Consider the following 22,313-nt stretch of genomic DNA (forward strand, 5'->3'; position numbering starts at 1 on the left):
TAATCAATATACCCTAAAACCAATTATTTTCATGTCCGTCACCTGTAAAATTATTTTGATGTGACTTGGAGATTAGAAGACGAGATCTGGAGGGGAAATTGGCTCTATCTAGTGGTCAGGATGTGAACTAGAGCTGGGGTGTGGAGGCTTTACTGCGTAAACAACAAGATATCTGGACATTGGTCATTTCATGAAGCTAATTTTGAAAATGATGTACATAAGTGCAGTGATAACACAGAAACTCCCAGCACATACTGCAACAGGCAGACTTCATGAGTGTATTCTACCCATGAATGATGACAGATCAGGAATGGAAACCATAGCCCCAATATTATTACCAGGTGATATGTTATTCTCTGTTCACATAATACTTCCATAAGACATTTAGAAACTGGCCTGTGGGAACTTGACAGCAGTCAACTGTCATGAAAGGCGTCTCATCAACACAGACTTGCTGAATTTGGAGCATGTTTGAGATTTAGTAAGAAATCGTAGCCCCATACTTGCATACCAAATCTCAATGAAAATGAAGTCATTTTTTTTGTGGAGTGCCTTCAGCTGCACAAGCTGCAGGACAAATGGTTCAAATACCACTGCCACCATCTTCCGTTTCATGAAGGCCACATCCTATTTCTCTTTTCTAATACCTGTACACATGTGTGTGTGTGTGTGTGTGTGTGTGTGTGTGTGTGTGTGTGCGTGTGTGTGTGTGTGTGTGTGTGTGTGTGTGTGTGTGTGTGTGTGTGTGTGTGTTTGTGTGTGTTTGTGCACCTCTGCAGTCTGTCAGTGTTTGGCTTACACCACCCTCTTTTTCCACAGTCATTACCGCTGCTCCATGAAATCTCAGATTTAGTGACCAACATTCCTAAAACTGTCTTTCGTTGAGGTGTGGCTTATGGCTTTGACTACTCATATGTTACAGTAAGTGTCAGAGTCACCACACAAACCTGTAAATTGGAATGTAAATTGACTCAAAATGGCCAATCTTAGCTGCTGTCAGTCACCTTATTACCCTAGAGCTAACACCCCCTGTCTGTTGTCATTTTGTTCACTCACAGCACCTCAAACTAATGATGTGTCGGTGGAGGATGCCTTTGTAACCATTTGATTTGGAATATTTTCACCTCTCTGAGCAGTGCTGCATGGCTCTCGTTTCTCTGGCTACACCCACTGGGCTAGTATTTAAGGCCATTTCTCCTCCCAGCCTTCATCAGTCTGCTGCAGAGAGAAAAACAAGAGCAAGCCTCCTGCCCACAGGAACCAGTACTACTGAGTGGACTGCAGCCTGCAAAGCAACATGTGTGTAGAAACTTCAGCCCCGTTCTCTCTTTTCCTGCTTGTTATCGCTTCGGTAAGTTTTCTTTCCCTGTCAAAATGAAATTAATTTGAGCATGAAGTTATATCAAGGTTGAGTTATTGTGCTGCTTTGGACCTTGCAAGCAAATGTGCATTTTAGTCAACATGTGACTCCTTACGTGAGAGAGTGGAGTCTTTGATGATAAAGTGGAAGATTGTGGGGGGAAATGTAGGCAGTTCCTCCTGCTTCTGCACCTCCATACTCAGACTTTCCTCTCCCAAACCTGCTCCCTGTCTGCTGATTATTTACAGTGGGAGGAAAACAGAACATGGAAAGTGTGTGCGGGCCAATGTGATCTCTGTCTGCTGTCGCCATCTTGTGGCATTTTGTGTGGTCATTAACCGGAGCAAAACCAGCCTCACTTCCTTTAACACATGACTCATAATGTTGGCGGCAAATGTGTTGCAATGTTATTACATGTTACTATATGGTATAAAAACACATTGAGTTTCCTTAAAATTGTGAAACTCTTCCTTTACCACTTTGGCATAGTTCTGAACAAACAATTTTCCAAATGGACATTCAGTGATAGCTACCTAATAAAAGCTGTTTCATAATTGACATAAATTTGAATTTATAACAGTTTTGCTATGCTGACTTTGTAAAAGTTTGCCTCGATGGTGTGGAGTGAGACAACTGCTTCTCTATCAGGGTAGATGCATCTGCCCCAACTTAACCTACAGGAGCTCTCACTATGAGTGGCACAAATCTCAAGTTGCTCAAGTTGCTCAAGTTGCTCAAGTTGTCTGAGTCTGAAATGCAGCATTCTTCAGGCAGGGCACTGAAATCATTAGCATCAGCTGTTTGGCATCAGTTGCTTCATTTATGGTTCACAATTAAGGGGCTGATTCTACTTATGGGTAGCATTCAATCATATTTTTACAGGTACAATGTTACCATTATGAGCTGAGCTGACCACTGACCTGCTCATTAAAGGTCGTCACTTGGTTCCAGTTGAGCAAGCAAAACAAGTCAGTCACTGGTTAATGCACTTGAGCTTTGGTCAGATCTCTCATGCTCATGTCACAGCTCCCTCTACCACCCTAAACATTTACTCATATATTGCACTTATGGAGTTGGCATGTGTTGCTCTTGTTTCTTTAGTGAGTAGGATTGGTTTGAACTGCGGCTCAAAAGCATTTGCTCTAAATATTCAGGTCCTTTGCACATTAGTCTGGACTGAGACTCGCAGGTGATGGGATGTGAGCCTGGTCTCTGCAGTCTAGAGATGGACTCCATCCATGTCTCTGAGATTGTGAGGCATCATAACGTGCAGGGGATCAATAACTTTTGCACATCAACAACATTTAAACAAACACAAATTAGACCACAGACCCCCATTTGACAAGGTTTTTTCTTTTAAATGTTTAATTACAGGAGATGTATGGAATTCAAGACCAGAATAGTAATACATTCTGATAGTGTGTTGTAAATGGATGAAATTATTGTCAAAACCCCCTTGAGCTCCAGGACCAACTTTTTCATATGTTTTACTTTTACTGAGCAGCTACTGAGACTGATTTGTTGTCTGGTGTAGAAAAACAGACGTTTAAATGTTTTCTCTGTTCTCCTGTTTAAATTCTTCCTATGTCCTGCTGCTAATTGTTTCATGTGGTCTTAACCTATGTTTTTCTGTTTGTTGCAGACAATGGCCCGGGACTGCTCCCAGCCCTGTGCTTGCCCTGCAGACCCCCCACTCTGCCCATTGGGGACCAGCCTGGTCCTGGATGGCTGTGGCTGCTGTAAGGTGTGTGCCAAGCAGCTGGGGGAGCCCTGCTCCATGCTGGAGCCCTGTGACCATCACAAAGAGCTCTACTGTGACTACGCTCTGCTGAGTGACACTGAGACTGGCATCTGCATGGGTAATACATTCTGTCTAATACGCACTTTCATTTGGCCCCACAGTAGTGGTATATATAACATTTGAGAATTGAATTCTCGTGATAAGAACAAAGTATTTTATATCATCAATGGCCTCATGATCTGTATGATTCAAAGGTGATCAAGACTTTTCACCTCTGCCAAGGGGGTTATGTCTTCAAATGCATTTCGGGGGGGGGGGGGGGGGGGGGGGTCCAGGATATATTGTTTCTCTTTATTTTCGTTGCTATTTTGAGGTAAAGTGTTTTCAGCATCTTCGTTCATTTCTCCAAGTATAATTCATGGATCTTAATGAAAAAATCTGGAATATGATTGGGACACTATTGTTTTGTGTAATTCGGTGCATAGAAATGTTTGGATCTAGTGGTTTGGACCAATACATGTGGTTTCATAAGAAGACAGTAAGGCCTTGACGTAGGTATATTGGCTAAACTTTATACTCAGATGGCCATATGATACAAGATGATATTTGACATGTGGCAACTCGTTCAAAGCTGTATGCATTTCATTTTTAACAAGACTAGGTCAAAACCTAGAATATTAACTGTAGGGGAAAACAGCTGTGGAACATTATTAATCTAATATTAATCATGACTTCATAATTCAGCATGTCTCCTCTCTGCTTATATATATAGGACTTTAAATCCGCCGATTTCACTAAACAGTTGTTCTCACATGTTTTTCTGTTTTAGTTGTCACACAATGGCACAAATATGAAACAGTGACTGAAACGTGACCCATTAAGGCAACATCGGTTATCTCTTCAAGTCTTTTTAACACTGCTGCTCTGTTAAAACCCTGATTTATAATCCCAAAAGCTGTTTGGCAAAATCAACCAGATACTTCCCTTTAATTAAATACAATGGCTATGCTTTAAGATAATAATTTTTTACATCACTCTGAGACCAGGTTTAAAGTGTAAAAGTAGTTTAAGGCTTCCCCAATCTCATACACACTCCTGATGATGTAATGGACACTGTTAACACTAAGTCATTGGCCAATGGCTCGGTCACTCTGACTGGATGAACCAAAAGTCAGTGACAGAGCTGCATGTGTTTTCTCTGTCACCAGCTCAAGAGGGTCAGACGTGTGACCTAGGAGGGGTGGTCTACCGCAGTGGGGAGTCCTTCAAGCCCAGCTGTAAGCACCACTGTGTGTGTATGAATGGAGAAATCGGCTGTGTGCCAATGTGTGCCAGTGACATCCGGCTGCCCTCCCTTGACTGCCCATACCCACGCCGGATCCAGATCCCCGGGAGATGCTGTGAGGAGTGGATATGTGAGCAGGTGCCTCAGGACCACCACTACCAGTCAGTGATTGCCGGTCAGTGTCACCTCTGTTTTATCAACTGCAAGATATGATTAGATAGAAACATGATGACCATAGGAGTCTACGACCACATCAGATTGTCACTGTCATTGCTGGGATGCAACAAAGTACATTGACTTAGTTTTTTCTTTCTTGATCTGAACTCTACTTTATTACATTTGTTTAGGTACTTTTCCCTTTTACTTCACTACATATTTCAGAAAATATTAGCAATTCATTAGTGCTACATAGTTTTTTATATTTTAAAAAGTAATCATTAAAAAGAGACTTATTGACCCTCTGATCCAATCAGAGAAGGCAGGCAACATTAGACCCCGCCTCCTGAAGCAGCAGCATCACAGTTGAAGAAGAAACACCTGAAAAGGAGACTCAACCATAATTTTACAGTAGCCTGTTACCTCAGGGAATAGGCTACACTCATCCTAACCCTAACGTTTTTAATGTTTAAAGTATATTTAAAAGCAGTAAAGTTAATGGGGCAATTGTACTATATGTTTGTCTATTTGTTTGAACTTTTAGACCATGAATGTCTCCATGAAATTACATGGTGATTCATTGAGGAGTTATTGAGAGACATTTTATTCAGAATTCCCAATTTCCACCTGCAAATGGGGCTGGAGGAAAAGATCAGGGGATCACATATGTTTTGTGGATTTATTACGGCATACCAGAGGTTGTTAACATGTTTGACACTGGACCAAAATGGAACAAGCATCTGACATAACCAGCGGCTGTGGCTGAGGGATAGAGTGGTCATCCCCCAACCTGAAGGTCGGCAGTGTTACGGTTTGATGAAGGAGATGGACCCAGATGCAGAGTTTTAAAACAAAAAAGGTGATTTGAATTAAACTAGTTATTTTAACAAAACAAAACAAACGTGAACACTAAAGGGGAAAACAAAAACACAACTAAGCTTACACAGGGTTTCAAAAGTGAAGAGGCTCAGGGGATCAGGACAAGGCAGGACAGGAACACAGGACAGGACAGCACCATGGACGACAGCGGGTAGAAGAACAAACGATCCGACAGAGGACAAAGGGAAACACACTAAAATGACAGAACATGACAGGCAGTTCGATCCCCAGTCTGACCCATCTGCATGCCGAAGTGTCCTTGAGCAAGATGCTGAACCCTGAATGGCCCCGAAAGTGCTGCGTATAGATGCACTGCATGAATGTGTGTGTGAATTGGTGAATGTAAAACTGTATTGCTGGATGCTTTTGCACTTGTGGTTTAATTTGAATGTCATTTTCCTGCAGACACCCACACACAACTTAGTTCATAGTTCATGTTTTACACTTAATTTTGTCTTAGTTTAGTCACAAAACAATATAAAGTTAAATTTAATTTCAACTCTCTCTAAACATTTCCCTCTGCCCTACTTCCTCTGGTTGCAGGAGCCTCTCAGATTCATCCCCTGCCCTCTTCAAATCCTGAATCAGTCTTCAGACAGGCTTCTCCCTATGGGCCACAAGGAGAGAGTCACAAAGATAATTGCATAGTCCAAACTACACAGTGGAGTGAGTGCTCGGCCACCTGTGGCATGGCCGTCTCATCCCGAATCACCAACGACAACCAGTGCTGCCAGCTGGAAAGGCAGACCAGGATCTGCATGGTCCGGCCCTGCAACAGCCGACTTGTGAAAGAAATCAAGGTCAGTTGGTTTACTTGTAACTAAAAGTTGAGTGTGAGAAAGAAGAAATATTCCACATCAGTTACTGTGCAAAATAACGTTTATTCATATTTTCATTCATGCACTGAGTACTTTACTGTGTTAGTAGTGGTGAAAGAACACACAAATCATTTTGATGACTCATAGTTAAGTGATGATGTTTTAGTACTTCTTCTTTCAGAAGGAATTAGATTAGATTAGAAATATGAGATGCTTCATATTGGTAAATGTACTATATTCATATATCGCTTTTCCAGTCTCATTGACAACTCACAGCACCTAACAGTAAAAGTAACAAGTAGATCAACTCTATGATTCTCCGAAGGAATAAGTCATAGATTATCATTTATGTCCCACAGAAAGGGAAGAAATGTGTCCGGACACCAAAGGCCCAGCGAGGGATGCACTTTGAACTGTCAGGCTGCTCCAGCACCAGGCTGTACAGACCTAAGTTCTGCGGCATCTGTACAGACAATCGCTGCTGCACGCCTCACACCACAATCACAGCCGAGGTGGAGTTCCGCTGTCCAGAGGGAGATATATTCATGAAGAAGATGATGTTAATCAAGACCTGCTCTTGTCATCATGACTGTCCTCATGATAACGACATCTTCCTGGCATCCAATACTCGGAGGATGACTGGGGATTATGACAACAATATGTGACCAGAGACTTATGCACACACACACATTGAAACCCACTCATCAGGACTGCAACATGCTAACAACCAAGGCAACGCTCTGCCTTTACAACCACATGCAAATTCAGTGTAATCCAGACTTCAAGCAGTGGGTCAGAAATTCAGGACCTTTTCATGAAGAGACAACAACGCTTTCTTGTTCAATTGTTGGTTTGCTTTGAGGAAAGATGATGAGGCCGATGTTGTTATGAAATGTGTGTCTGGACAACGTCTGGTAAGAGGCAATACAAAAATAGGAAATAGGCCTTAAAATTATTTCCAATCCATCAGAGATTTACACATTATACACATATGGAAGAACAATGCCCACACAAAAATACACAGTTGTCCTGGCCAGACCTAAACAAATCTGAAAGAATTTAGCTTTACTTGCTTCTGCCTACAAACAATCCTGCCAGGTTAAGAGATGAAGGAGAGCAAGACATGTTTATTTTTCTTGAATTTAGCTTTTCTTTACTGAATGTTAAGATACAAACTGACGACATACTGAAAATTAAATGTAAGGAAACATATTAGGTCTTACATTTTTTAATGTGTATCAAAAGATCAACCCACCACATGGCAGCTGCTACTGATGCACCCTGGTACCAAGGATCTGGTGACAGTACCCCACAATCCAAGAATCTTTTCAAAAACAGTGTCTGGCATCAGAGGACATTTGCATCTGAGTCCAGAAAGCAACTTTGATCAGAAACAAGGACTGCATCTCCAAACATACTCTAGAAAGTACAACCAAATGTACTCTGTTCACATGACGACAACTGGCACTGAACAGGGTCAAAAGAAACAGCACTGAAGAGTGGAACTTTGATCAAAATTATTTTATATGGTTTCAAAGATCAAAAATGAATTTCCATTCTCAAATATAAAGACATGCATGTCTTTACTAATCACATACTAGGATACAGTATAGCCATGTTGTATGGTCTTCTATTCCATAGGATTCTGCAAGTTGCGTTAATGGATATTACTTCAGCTCTAAATATTCAAATATTTATAAAATAAATGAGCCAAGCACTTGATTGTCTTCATTTAGATAATATTTGAATGATGGCTCTTAAAGCTTTGTAATTTCAAGTGATGCACAATCTTTAAAATGTAGATTTAATAGCACTGACATTATGACCGTTATTTGTTATATTGAGACTCAAAGGTTATTTAGTTCTGATCTTGAGACAATTAAACAATATCACTGTATGATAACACTCTCTAAAGATGAATAGGAGCACCTCAACTGCACTATTGTTTTAAAAACTTGAAATAACATTGATTCTCTATAATTAATGAGTGACAAACTCTTTTGGAGCATTTACAGGAAAACAGTGAATGCTAAAAAATAGTGTGACAGACATAGAGAAACTGGCTTAATAATGTTATTGAAGTTTGTTGACCATAGTTTAGATTAGCTACCATGAACCTAATCTTAAAATATAATGTTAACCAAAGATGAAGATTATGTTACTATTTTTCATAAAGGTAATATATTATGTATTTTTGCAAATGTGGCCTAACTGATGTGATAACACTTGAATAATGACAAACAAACATGGCCAAGTGAGAGTACAGGTAACACAATGTGGGTTAATCATTAAAAGTTGATAAGAAATTTCCATTAAAAAAAAACCTGAAACGTAACGAAAATGGCAGACTGGGGGAGATGTAGTTCCCTGACAGCCGCTGAAATGCTCCTGGAGAAACTGCCCACGCCAAGACATCCAAGGGGAAACAAAAGTTAGAATATTTGCCTTACATTTATTATGTACGACTAATTTCTCAAAGTAATGACAATACAGGAGACATCAGTTTTTGTATTTAAATTTGTTATCACACATTTAGTCTCTCTTTAGTCGGTTTTGACATTGGTAGCCTCCCGAGAAGCTGGAGGTCAGTTACTTACTGCTTATTGGTCTAGTTCAGTGTCCTTTGTCTTTCCAATTCCAATAGTTTTTCTATTCTGACACCACAGTCTAAAGACATGTGTAGGGAAGAAAATTATTTAACATGGCCAAAATTAATTTGACTCCCATTATTAACTGTATATTTAAAAAAGAAGGACATGGACAAATTTAGCATTTGCTAAATAAAGCTGTATATATACAGTAAGACTGTGTACAGTTTTGTACTATACTTTATACAATTTGTTTTAACACAGTATTGTAGCTCTGTAACTGTATCCTATTGCTTTGTTTTTTTACTGTAGCCACCTGACTAAGATACAAGTGAGTCATTGTCTGTTGCACTTTTGCCTCTTTTTCAATAAACAAAGTTTATTTTTATAGATACACTGCATGGTTGCCTTGTTCTTGTTGCTGGAAATAGAAAGCATAGAGTCGGCTGGAGTCTAAAAACAGAAGCTGTGGATTTTAGATGAAGCAGCAGTCTCATGTGTTATGTAAGAGTAACTGTTAAGTCAAGAAGCAGGCAGTGATACAGACACCAGGCCCCATTCGGTCCATTCAGACACACACTCGGGGGGTTAGTTCGGTGAGAGAACAAGCACACACCCAAATAACAGGCACACTGACGCTTCTGACTGAGAGGACTTCCCGGATTGATTTATGAGCTCACAAAAATTTGTCCCATTATTCCTGTTGCCCAGCTCTAGTGTAATTTCTCAAAGACTAGTAAGCGGATTTAACCAAAGCATTTAAAGATGGAGGCCTGAATGACATCGGTATTTATTTGAATAATTTAACTTTAAAATCGACTTCTGCATAATTAATACATTTTGGTATCATACTTCCAAGCAATGTTCAATAGACTTGGGGATACATAACTCTCAGATATGAGAGCTATAAGACTACTGAATAATATATTCGTATTAATTTATTATTTCATGTCAGTTTTGTTTCTTCCTTTCAAATGTCGCAGATCAAAGACCACATTTGCAAGACAAGTAATGTTGTAAGAAGAATTTTTCAACACCAACATTATTTAAATGTGTACTATAATTGAGTAGCTCACTTCCAAGAGGAAAGGGAAGTGGAAGAGGGGAAATAGCCAGCAGAAGCTGAGGCAGAGGTTGGGAGAAGGTGGTCCCAGCAGCCTTCACAAGCATCAATGCCCCCTGTTGTTATTTGGTGGAATAGTGTTTAAAGGGTTTTTAAAGCGCTTTGAGTGGTCATCAAAACTAGAAAAGCGCTATATAAATACAGACTATTTACCATTTATGGACACGACTTTGTTCAAAGAAAATATACTTTTATTTCAGTGTTCACACAGGACAGACCACAAGTGTATCATTGGACCATGACTATGAGAAGACCTGTGATCCTACTATCATATCACTGTGTGTGGAATTGGCAAATCGGCGCCCCCTGCAACTGCAGCGCCCCTGCTTGATGCCATGTGAGAAAGGGGAAGGGGAGGGGGCGCGGTGGACAATTCACCTCTGGGTCTCCCAAATGGAACGGACAAGGGGGGGGATCCACTGTATAGAGCAGTGAATATCAAACTGTGTGGCGCCCCCAATGTTTTAACGTCCACTTCTCTTTTAACGTCTGCAACCAGCGGCTCTGAAGAGCCGCCCCTCTGCAGTGGCTTCCTAAACAGTGTTGTGTGTGTCGCGGACAGCACACAGGCGCTGGGTCTCCGCTCACTCTCTCAAGAGACACACACACACACAGTGTTGCCAACTTAGCGACTTTGTTGCTAAATCTGGCGACTTTCCAAACCCTCATGGCGACTTTTTTGTCAAAAGCTTCTAACGACAAATCTAGCGACTTTTTCTGGTGATATTGGATACTTTCTGGTGTTTTGGAGACTGACGTGAAAGCACGTATCGTTCAGCAGTTACTGTCCTCAACGAGCAGCGAGTGCTGCCGTAGGCCCCTCCGCCGTCCCAACGCACTCACAGGCGGCCAGTCTCCCAGTAGCCTACGCAGGAGTCCTGCACAGTGTTGCCACCTCCTCGTCAGGGAAAGTAGCTATTGGCTGTCCTAAAAGTCGCTAGATATCGCTAAAAGACGTCATCGCCTACTTTGCATAATGTAATGGTCGCTACAGACGTACAGAAAGTGAGAAAAAAACACCCTAAATATGTTTAGAACTAAATATGAGCTTTCTTCTACAGAAGCTTATTACATGCACTTCACAAAATAATTCTGTTTTTCTGAGATAATATTTCGGAAATTCTGAGATAAATGCCCAAAGAAATAAAAATAAAAGTGTATGCAATACGCTTCCGTATTCTTCTGTTGATTCTTTTTTTTTGTATTGCCACTGAAGTAGGCCATCACATCTCAAAATAACTTTAATGCTGTATCTAGAGCTTGTCCTGTATTGTTAAATGTTAGAATATCAAATTTAATCAAAAGGCTGTTATGTGGGGTGGAACTGCTAGCTCTACGTCCAGCCCTCCTCCTTTATCCGGTCTTGGGACCGGCAAAATGATCCAAAGAGATACTCTGGCGTATCTTTCGACTCTATGATGTGCGCCGCAAGATGATGTGCACAGCAGGATGAAGTGCGCAGCAGGATGATGTGCACCGCACTTTGATGGGCGCTGCAGAATGATCTATCATCATCACCGCACATCATCATGCAGGGCACATCATCCTGTGGCGCACATCATCCTGGGCCATCCTGCGGCTCACATCATCCTGCGGCGCACATCATCCTGGGGCGCACATCATCCTGCGGCTCACATCATCCTGAGGCGCACATCATCCTGGGGCCCACATCATCCTGCGGCGCATATCATCACCACACATCATCGTGCAGCTCACATCATCCTGCGGCGCATATCATCATCACCACACATCATCATGCAGCACACATCATCCTGCAGCGCACATCATCCTGGCGCACATCATCACCGCACATCATCCTCTGGCGCACATCATCCTGCGGCACACCTCATCACCGCACAGTGCACATCATCCTGCGGTGCATATAATCACATGTCAGGTGTAGGAAAACATCATCAAGATTAAAATTGACACAGTCTAAACACAACACAGTCACACACATTCACATACATTATCTAGCCCCTCACTGTAGCCATTACCATCACAACTAAATATCCAACCCAATACCTAACCTTACCTTAGTTTGCCAGAAAGTCAGGACTGGTCAAAATTTGCTTTCAAAGTGTCCTCACTATCAGTGATGCCAGTAACACGTTACTTAGTAACGCATTACTCTAATTTGACCACTTTTTTCAGTAACGAGTAATCTAACGCGTTACTATTTCCAAACCAGTTATCAGATTAAAGTGACTTGTCCAAGTCACTTTGCCTTACTATTTCGATATTTGTGGTTAAACCGCTGGGCACGTGCCGCGGCTGGGGGAGCAGTCGCCCTGTCGCCTTCCTCTCCATGCCGCCAGAGACATGAATCCAGTACATAGTCATATCATGATGACATGGTCTCAAAGGGAACAAAAAGTGAATCCCGTGTAGACACGTTTTAAATGTATTGTTTAGCTTAGGGTTCGAGAGTGGCTTCAGAAAGCATTTAAACAAGTTCACATATTGCAGACTTCACTGGGTTGAAGAATACAAATTTCAGTTGACTAATTGCCTTGGTTTAGAATTCTATTTAAAATATAGAAACTGAAATCTCTCTCACAAAGGATGTCGATGTGCTAGAAAATCTGTTTCACAAACTAGAATTTGTCAAAGAAATCATGAGGTGCTCAGCCACTGGTTCACTGGGGTCTCGCGGTCTTAAATACATGGGAACACTGGCCAGGTGCTCCCAGTTACAATTAAGCAGATCAACATAATCCTCGGTTGTTTTTTACATTATTCCAGGCATATCATGAGTGAAATAATCAGTCAACACAATTGCTGGGTATCTATATGTTTTATCTGTGGTGAATCAATAACAGGCTATGTGTCACATGATTAAGGAAACAAGCAACTGTAACCCCTAACCCTTCTGTTTGGAGCTTCTCAGTTTATCACTGATACCACTCAAAGGAGAAGCTAAATGCCAAGCTAAGGCTAGTTAGAGTCAGTGGTTGGCATCCAGGTTTATCTGAGGTTAGCGACACATTTTAAGCTGTCAGATAATTAGTTTCCATTTGCCTGAATGACTCCTACATTACCACTTCTCATCATGTAATGCACAGTCACAGGTTTGAGTGCAGTTGATAAGAATGTAAATTGCAGGAGAGCAGATGAGGAGTTTTTTTTTTTTTTTTAACTTATTTAGGAATTCCACAATCGCCTGGCTGAATGTATATGGAACGCATATCTCCCAAACTGCTCATCTTATCGACTTCACACTTGGCACGTGTATTGTGAATTCCAGGAGAAGGTTTGGTGCGATTTGGACTTGTGTGCGGACAGAGTTGATAAATCAGGTAGGATGAACATGACGCGTGTGTGTCCTACTTCCTGCCCACTTGCACCTCTGACTTTACTTTCTGATACCGTGCACAAATGTGACAATACGCAGCTGCAGAGCTCCCTCTTGCTGACCGCCATAATTTCCCACCACCTGCATCACAGTTTTTTTCTTACGTTTGTACAGTTGTATTATTTGCAGGCGTGTGGAGGCAGCGTCCATGTTTCCGGTCTAACAGCGGCAGTTGACGCAGCTCTTCCCGAGCCCCAGGCTGCCTCTCCTCCTCCTCCTCTTCCTCCGCGGTGCCTGGCGGACCGCTCTCTGTCGTTGCGATGAGTTGCAGGTGATTTTACCCAGAATCCAAGCAGCACAGGCGGATGGAAAAGACCGATAGCAGCGGGGAAGCGGTGCAGAGCAACTGTCAAGCTCTCAGGTGCTGTAACTGTTGACCAAACTCCATGATGTGGTGCTGTTTCATATTCGGCTGTATCTGACTGTAAATATGCAACTGCTGCAGTAGTTTGAAGGCAGCCCAAATGAATGTCTCTGGGCGGCAGGAGGAATATTCTAGAACCTTTCTGTACTAATTTGGCCTGATAAAGATGAGTGACAGGAGAGGATTTGATGCTAAACAACTTCCAAATTCCATTGAGAGATGAGACAAATACCACACTGTGACACAGTTTCAAATCTTACTGTTTATGTATTATTATCTTGTTCTGGTTAATTAAGCCTACTCTTATTCATAAAGCAATGTTGTGTTAGTCAGGCACAACAGTAAAAAAATAATAAAACAACCTCAACTTTAGGAAATGCAGCTTTAAGTTTGTTTTCAACAACAGATAGTATGATTCTAGTGTCATTTCTGTAAGAGGCTGTAGAAATGAGGTGTCAGCAGAACAGTGGTTCCCAGTATACCATAAATACCTGAATATAACTCCATCCACTGCATGTGTCCATGGCATATCCTGAGTCGAGAATTATGCGGTTTGTGAAAACGTTAGCACTAAAGATATAAGAACAGGAATCCTGTCGATGAAATATTTTTTGGTGGTGATTGTGATGAAAGCCCAATTCTGATATGGCATTTGGATGATCCCCTTTGTAGGTAGCAGACAGAGCTTCAGCTACTTTACTTCCACCAAGTATAAAATATCAGTAATCTGAAAACTGTATAATTCTGATACAGCTGCCCACTGTCATTTAACTTGAATTAAACAGGAAGTGATGCTTTAATTATGGCCTCTCTATCTAATCCCCATTTCATTCTGCAGTGAGTGTTACAGACTACTGGACTAACATTGTCTTCATGGTAAATTCAATAACATGTCGCCAAATGCAATTTTGTGGCTCATTTTGTATCTTGTTTCTGAACAACAATGGAGTTATGGCACTGAGAAATACGACACGTCAGACAGTCTTCAACCCCAAAAACCAAGTCATGACGTTCAAGGAACTCTCTGTGGACCTATGTGATGAAATTAGGTATATAACCATTTCTAAAGTTTGGAGTGTTTCTAGGAGCTCAGTGACCTTAATAATTGTGAAATGGCAGAAATTTCGACTCAGCATTACTCAGCTTAGAGTTTTCCATCTTTCAAAACCCCAAAGTCACTGTGATGGTCATAGAAGTCCTCTGCAGAGATAAGAGAACCTTCTGGAATGAACCATCTCAGCACCTTCCATCAATCAGGCCGTTATGGTAGAGTGGCTAGACAGAAGCCACTTTGAGTTAAAGCCTGGTCTAAGTTTGCCAAAAGGCATTCAAAGAGTGCATGAGGAAAAAGATTCTCTTGACAGATCAATCAATCAATCAATCAAATTTTATTTGTATAGCCCATATTCACAAATTACAATTCATCTCATAGGGCTTTAACAGGGTGTGACATCCTCTGTCCTTAACCCTCAGCAAGAGTAAGGAAAAACTACAAAAAAAACCTTTTAACAGGGTAAAAATATGTAGAAACCTCAGAGAGAGCCACATGTGAGGGATCCCTCTCCCAGGACGGACAGAAGTGCAATAGATGCCACGTGCAGGACAACATCATCAATAATTAAAGTCTCTAGCAGCATTGATGAGGGTAGACATCCCGAAGGACAACCCCAACATGACATGCCAAGCAGTCCCGCTGCAAGCACAGTCCATGCTCAGCAACCATCTAGACCACGATCCACCATCCAGACCAGACGCTACTCCAGTCCTCAGTCACCGTCCACCGCCGCCCACCAGGAGGACCCATCACAAGCCACCACCGCGGTCCTGGTCCACCGCCCGTGCCCAATGCCAACGCGACACAGGGTCCGCCACCAGCACCACGATCAGCCCACATGACTCAGAATCCGCCACACTGGATCCAACACCGCGACCCCCGGTGCGCGATCCACAAACCGTAATCCATGGTGCGGCCACAGAGGCCCTGGATCTGCGGGTGATAAAGCAAAGGGATTCCGGGGAAGGGGGATAGGGATGGAGAAGAGGAAGGAGAAGCTGGAAAGAGAAGCTCTGTGTGTCATGTGTCACAAAATAGAACAAGTAACGTTCTGGTGCACTAATTAGCTCTAACTATAAGCTTTATCAAAAAGGAAGGTTTTGAGCCTACTTTCAAACGAAAAGATGGTGACTACCTCCCGAACTGAAGGTGGTAGATTATTCCGCAGCCGAGGGGCTTGATGGCTAAAAGCTCTGGCTCCTACTCTACTTTTAGAGAATTTAGGGACGACAAGTAGGCTTGAATTCTGGGAGCGGAGTGCTCTAGTGAGTTTATAAGGTATTAACAGCTCTTTAAGGTATAAAGGCGCTATATTATTAAGGGCCTTGAAGGTGAGGAGGAGAATTTTAAATTCTATTCTAGATTTAACTGGAAGCCAGTGTAGCGATGCTAATATTGGAGAAATGTGCTCTCTTCTATTTGTTCTCGTCAGGACACGTGCTGCGGCATTTTGGACAAGCTGTAGAGTCTTTAACGACTTCCTGCTGGAGCCTGATAATAATGAATTACAATAGTCCAGTCTCGATGTAACAAAGGCGTGGACTAGTTTTTCTGCATCTTTTTGTGAAAGGACATGTCTAATTTTTGAAATATTACGCAAGTGGAAAAAAGTGGTCCTAGAAATTTGTTTTAAGTGACTATTAAAGGATAAATCAGGATCGAAGATCACTCCCAAGTTCCTGACTGTTTCATTGGAAGCAAGGGCAATGTCGTCTAGCGCAGCTATATCATTAGATAATGCATCTCTAAGGTGTTTGGGGCCAAGTATTATAACCTCTGTTTTGTCTGAGTTTAATAAGAGAAAATTGCGGGTCATCCAGGTTTTTATGTCCTTGAGACATGTTCGAAGTTTAGTTAATTGATTACTTTGTTCAGGTTTTATTGACAAATATAACTGGGTGTCATCCGCATAGCAGTGGAAATTTACCGAGTGTGTCCTGATAATGTTTCCTAGTGGAAGCATATATAATGAGAATAAAATTGGGCCGAGCACAGAGCCCTGTGGAACACCATGATTAACTTTGGTGCGCACAGATGACTCATCATTAATTTGCACAAATTGGGAGCGATCAGAAAAATACGATTTAAACCAGTTAAGGGCGGTTCCATTAATGTTAATTAACTGTTTTAGTCTTTGTAATAAAATTTGATGGTCAATTGTGTCGAATGCTGCACTGAGATCTAGCAGAACGAGGACAGACACAACTCCCTGATCTGAGGCTATTAAAAGGTCATTAGTGACTTTTGCCAAGGCTGTCGCCGTACTGTGATTGGCTCTAAACCCCGATTGAAAGTCTTCATATATATTATTTTCCTGGAGAAACTCACACAGCTGATTGGCTACCACTTTTTCTAAGATTTTAGAAATGAAGGGGAGATTAGATATTGGTCTGTAATTGGCTAAAACCTCTGGGTCTAGGGTGGGTTTTTTGAGTAGGGGTTTGATGACAGCTATTTTAAAAGACTGTGGTACATAACCTGATGATAATGACAGATTGATAATGTTAAGTAATGAACTATCAATTAGGGGCAGAATTTCTTTAAGTAATTTGGTAGGAATGGGATCTAAGATACAGGTTGTTGGTTTAGAACCTGAGATTAATTTGGTAAACTGATCACGGGTGATCAGAGAGAAGCTGTCTAAGTAATGGGTAGGATTCTCAGCCGTTTCTGAGATCTCTGTTGTTGGGAGGGTATTAGTGCCAATTGAGGGCAGGAGATGGTTGATTTTATTTCTAATAGTTTGAATTTTATCATTAAAAAAGGTCATAAAGATATTGCTATTTAGGGATCAAGGAATACTGGGTTCTGTGGAGGTGTGACTCTCTGTCAGCCTGGCTACAGTGCTGAAGAGAAACCTGGGGTTGTTTTTATTCTCTTCTATTAGTTTTGAATAGTAGGCGGCTCTTGCTTTGTGGAGAGCCTTTTTATATTCTTTAACACTATTCTTCCATTCTATGAGGTTTTCAACATTGTTGCTGGAGCGCCACTTCCTTTTTAGTTTTCTTGATAATTGTTTTAACTCATTTGTCTGGGAATTATACCACGGAGCTAATTTACTATGTTTGACATTTTTCTTTTTTAGCGGCGCTATTGAGTCTAATGTTAATCGTAATGAGTCTGCAGAGCTATCGACGAGGTGGTCGATCTCAATGGAGCTCAGGGTTTTAAAGAATTTGTTGTTTATATCTACTGCTAATACGGATTTAAATGTAATTAGGATTATTTCCTTAAATTTAGCTTCAGCACTATCAGGTAGACATCTAGAAAATGAATTTTTTATTAGTGGCATATATTCAGTTATTGAAAAATCAAAGGTTATTAAATTATGGTCTGATAGAACTGGATTGCGCGGAAGTACTGTTAAATTTTCAATTGCGACACCGTACGATAATACAAGGTCAAGTGTGTGGTTACCACAATGAGTAGGTTTGTGCACACACTGACTGAAACCAATAGAGTCTAGTATTGAAATAAATGCTACGCTAAGGCAATCTTTATTATTATCAACATGAATATTAAAGTCACCAACAATAATAATTTTATCGGTCTTTAGGACTAAGTTTGATAAAAACTCAGGGAATTCCTTTAAAAATTCAGTATAAGCCCTGGGAGCACGGTAAACTACGGCAAATATGATTGGCTGTTGGTGGTTCCTGGATTGGCTTGGAAGACTAAGAACCAGACATTCAAATGACTTGTAGCTGAGTTTAGGTTTAGGATTAATTGATAGACTGGAGTTAAAAATTGCAGCAACTCCACCTCCTCGCCCAATTTCTCTAGGAACCTGTGAATTGATATGACTGGGGGGAGTAGATTCGTTTAGACTGACATAATCATCAGGATGCAGCCACGTCTCAGTGAGGGAAAATAAATCTATGTTGTAATCAGAGACTATTTCATTAACTAAAAGAGCCTTTTTTTCCAGTGATCTAATGTTTAAAAGACCACATTTAAAAGTCTGGGTTTCCTGTATTGTTTCAGAGGTTGACACAACATTTTAACTACAATCACTATATCTGGTGGACACTGTTCATCACCTGGCTAATACCATCAGCACAGGGAAGTACGGTGGTGGCTGCATCATGGTATCTGGGAACTGGTCAGAACTAAGGGAAGGATGAATGCAGATAGATACAGAGAGGGGTGCTTGAGGAGAACCTGCTCCAGAGCAACACAACTTGATACCGTGGCAACAGTAACCACTGACCAGTCAGCATGACAATGACCTGAAGCACAAACCCAAGACAATGCTGACAAGTCTGACAAGTAGCTTTCCCTCCTTGAGTATCTCAACCAAAGTCCAGGCAGAATCTTTTCTAGAGCTACTGTATGTCAGCCTCTCTCCACTTTTATTCATGCATTTGGTTAAGTTTAAGGATCAAACCTTGACCAGCTTGTGTCTCTGACTGAAAAACATTTGTATATAAATGGACTGTTGTATTTAATGATGCTTTCTTTTATTTCTGATTTGGTTCACACATATGCACTCGGCTGTGTACGTACAAGAAAGAGAACCAGATGAAAAAGAGAAAGGAGAGAGGTATACAGGGAGACAGATGTACATTTTCTTTGACTGATATGCAGTATTCAGGAAATACAAATATGATATTGTGTAGCAAAGTAGTTTAACAGTCAGCAATGAAACAGAAAAAGTATTTTTCTGTATTTTCTGTTTGTAGTTATTTACATGTTGTGTTTCAATTTTACCATTCAAAATAATGTTAGCATTTACATTGGCTAATACATAATCAATTATCTTAATTATGATGAAGGAAACCTAAAAAGAGGTTATGTATACACAGAGCATTGTTTGTCTATCAGGATGCACTGCGACTCCACTGATGGCAACACACTAAATGCATCACAGCTCAGTTGACTGCTGCAGAGCAGAACGGAGTCATTGACTGTGGATCTGCAGCTTGACAGTTCATTTTTGCTGAGTGTTGCATACTGTAGCTTTAACACCAGCAAGAATTATTTTTTATTTGTCAAACAGTCAGTAAGACAGAGCGAGTAGATAATCAACAGCCTTATCATTCTATACAATACAGAGCTTAGAGCTGCTATAAAGCAAAATCTTGCAGTTTATTGTCGCTTAATTTCCCACAATGCTAAAGCCAAAGGTAAAGATATGATTTATCAAAAGAAGACAATTTGTGGGCTGCTATTGACTAACATTATATTCATTCTTCCTAAGTAAAGTAAACTTGTAAAGCAGATGTGCCTGTTACACTTATACTTGTATTTTACTAGTGTGGACATACAAGTGAGCAACTTGTGTGCTACAGAACAGACCAAATACTTGGATACCCCTTGGATGGTTTACTCTGAACCTATTGTCTGGCTGTAAGTTCACTCTATACAAGAGGTTGCATGACTTCATAATGCAGATAATGTAGTGAGTAGTAAGGGAATCATTTCTGTCATCACAAGCTATGTTTGAAGCTACCAAAGGTGCAGATTTGTTTGAACAAGTTGTCTAAAACCACCCCAATCATCATCCCTACCATCAGAATCAAATCCACCATCAGAATCATTGTCATGGTCATTATCACAATTGACATCATCACTATAGTCTGACATAAGACGTTTCACCAAAGAAGCAGTTTCTAGCCATTAACAGCTTGATAGGAAAAAAGTTCCCCACTCCTGCACTAGAGGTCAGAAAACCTGGTCTGTCTTAGTAAGTTGTTCTAAACCCAACCACACAAATTGTAAATATGAATCTAATCAGCATGACATTTCAGATACTTTGCTAACCTCTTGTTTTGTTTGTTCTTACTTGAACTTTTGCGCTCCCGGGCTTGAGGCTGCTGATGTCCTCTTCACGTTTGCCTGTGACATAATGGTGAGTGAGAATACATGACCTTCTAGTTGGAGACAGAGAAAACTCTGTAAAATTCCCTTTATATTACTATGTTTTGCCTCAGACGATTGAGTAACAAGTGTGTTCATGTAACCTACTCCACTTTAATCCTGTAAGAGCTGATTCTGACTCAGCGTCAGAGTGGAGGTGACCACAGATGACCTCCTTTGTATATACTGCTGAGGTGTACTCTGGGAAGCAGATGTGATGCTGTTATTTACGTGCACATGGAAACGCTTTAGAGGTGTGGAAGTGCTCTCACAAACACAGCATGCTCTTCCTCCTAACCTAATTTGCCTAAATACAAAGTTGATCCAGGTAGAGATATTTTAAGAGGAGACATTACAAAGCTTGTAGCATAGACGTTCCAGGAACTGGTTAAATATTCAGAGTATTTTGTGATTCCAAAGGCAGCAGCTGTATGACACTGTAGTACACGGAAAGGGAAAATGTTTGTATATATGCAGTGTAGTGCACTATAACGCATACCACTCATGTGATAATGTTCTTCATGTTTGTGGTGATTTATTGGTTTGTGTTGCAGAGCAGTGTCTCTGTATGACTGAGGTTCACGCAGAATATATTTCACTCAGAGAGGAGCAGTTACTATCTGAGTGTTGAAGGTTTGAAAGCCCTTCTTAGACATATGCTCCGTTACATCATTACCACATTACCAAAGATGCCATGGTGTATTAGACACATAACTGTCAGTAGTTAACAGCAGTATTTTGAGCTGCTTAATCTTTTTTATATTTTAGGAAGTTATACCTTAAGTGCCTTCAGGAACAGGTGTAGCGATATTTTGGCCCAAGCATGGTGCCATGCTTTCCTCACCCTTTCAATAATTACCTCTACCAAGCAGGTTATACTTTCACCCTGTTTGTTTGTTTGGTGTTCCTCTGGATCTGTGCCATGAAATGATAAGTAGACCAAACAGAAATGGGAAGTGATTAAAAACAGTTACTCAATCAATCAATCAATCAAGTTTTATTTGTATAGCCCAGTGGTTCTCAACCTTTTCGAAGAAGAAAAAATTCTGCCGAGTATCCCCTAACCAGCGCAAAGCATTTTTGGTTGAAAGAAAGATGTAATGTGATTTATTAAGCCTTGTAACTAGACACATTCACATTTAAAACTCCATCAATGTCCATAACATTGCTCATTTGTAGTGGTCTCTCTTGAACTATTTCGAAATAAAAAGATATAAAATAACTAAAGGCTTTTATTATTATCTCAATATAAATAAAGATTTGTGAACCTCAAAATAATTATCAACTTAAAAAAGTGACCTCTTTTGGGATCATAATAAAGACATGTTCTCAAACTGAACTCATGAACTTAATTATAGCTAAACACTTCTTCCCAAAAAATAAATCATTAACTTAGTTTTAAATAAAAGATTAGCTCAAAACATATTTTTGAGCTAATTGTTGAAGTTTTCAAGGCAGGTGATGACAGGTGATGACAGGTGGCGTGTGCCAGGTTGGGTCAAACCATCGGTATGGGGGAGACTCTGATTTTTTAGGATAATTAAATTGAAAAGCCTACTGAATATAAAATTTAGTTCATGAACTTACACTTATATTTTATTGAATATTTGTTAAATAACAATTTTTCAAGGATTTTTGAATGGATGCTAATTTTAAATATATTTAAAAAAAATCTCAAGTACCCCCTGGAGTACCTTCAAGTACCCCCAGGGGTACGCGTACCCCCATTTG

The 22,313-nt window shown here is 40.6% G+C and overlaps 1 protein-coding gene across 1 annotated transcript; it reads left to right on the forward strand.

The window, feature by feature from the left end:
- Positions 1-1,226: 1,226 nt before the first annotated feature.
- Positions 1,227-9,219, forward strand: ccn2b (cellular communication network factor 2b). Its single transcript, XM_062410621.1, has 5 exons — positions 1,227-1,351; positions 3,003-3,219; positions 4,310-4,561; positions 5,965-6,221; positions 6,599-9,219. The coding sequence occupies exons 1-5, from the start codon at positions 1,298-1,300 to the stop codon at positions 6,902-6,904; spliced, it is 1,086 nt and encodes a 361-aa protein (XP_062266605.1). The 5' UTR covers positions 1,227-1,297; the 3' UTR covers positions 6,905-9,219.
- The last annotated feature ends 13,094 nt before the right edge of the window (positions 9,220-22,313 follow it).

This window comes from Platichthys flesus, chromosome 17 (genome assembly GCF_949316205.1).
Source record: "Platichthys flesus chromosome 17, fPlaFle2.1, whole genome shotgun sequence".
NCBI classification, from domain to species: domain Eukaryota; kingdom Metazoa; phylum Chordata; class Actinopteri; order Pleuronectiformes; family Pleuronectidae; genus Platichthys; species Platichthys flesus.

Excerpts from the sequence above, each read along its gene's own strand:
- ccn2b (XM_062410621.1), top strand. The coding sequence starts at position 1,298 with ATGTGTGTAGAAACTTCAGCCCCGTTCTCTCTTTTCCTGCTTGTTATC. Across the intron at positions 1,352-3,002 it reads TCCTGCTTGTTATCGCTTCG|ACAATGGCCCGGGACTGCTC; the intron begins GTAAGTTTTCTT and ends TGTTTGTTGCAG. Across the intron at positions 3,220-4,309 it reads TGAGACTGGCATCTGCATGG|CTCAAGAGGGTCAGACGTGT; the intron begins GTAATACATTCT and ends CTCTGTCACCAG.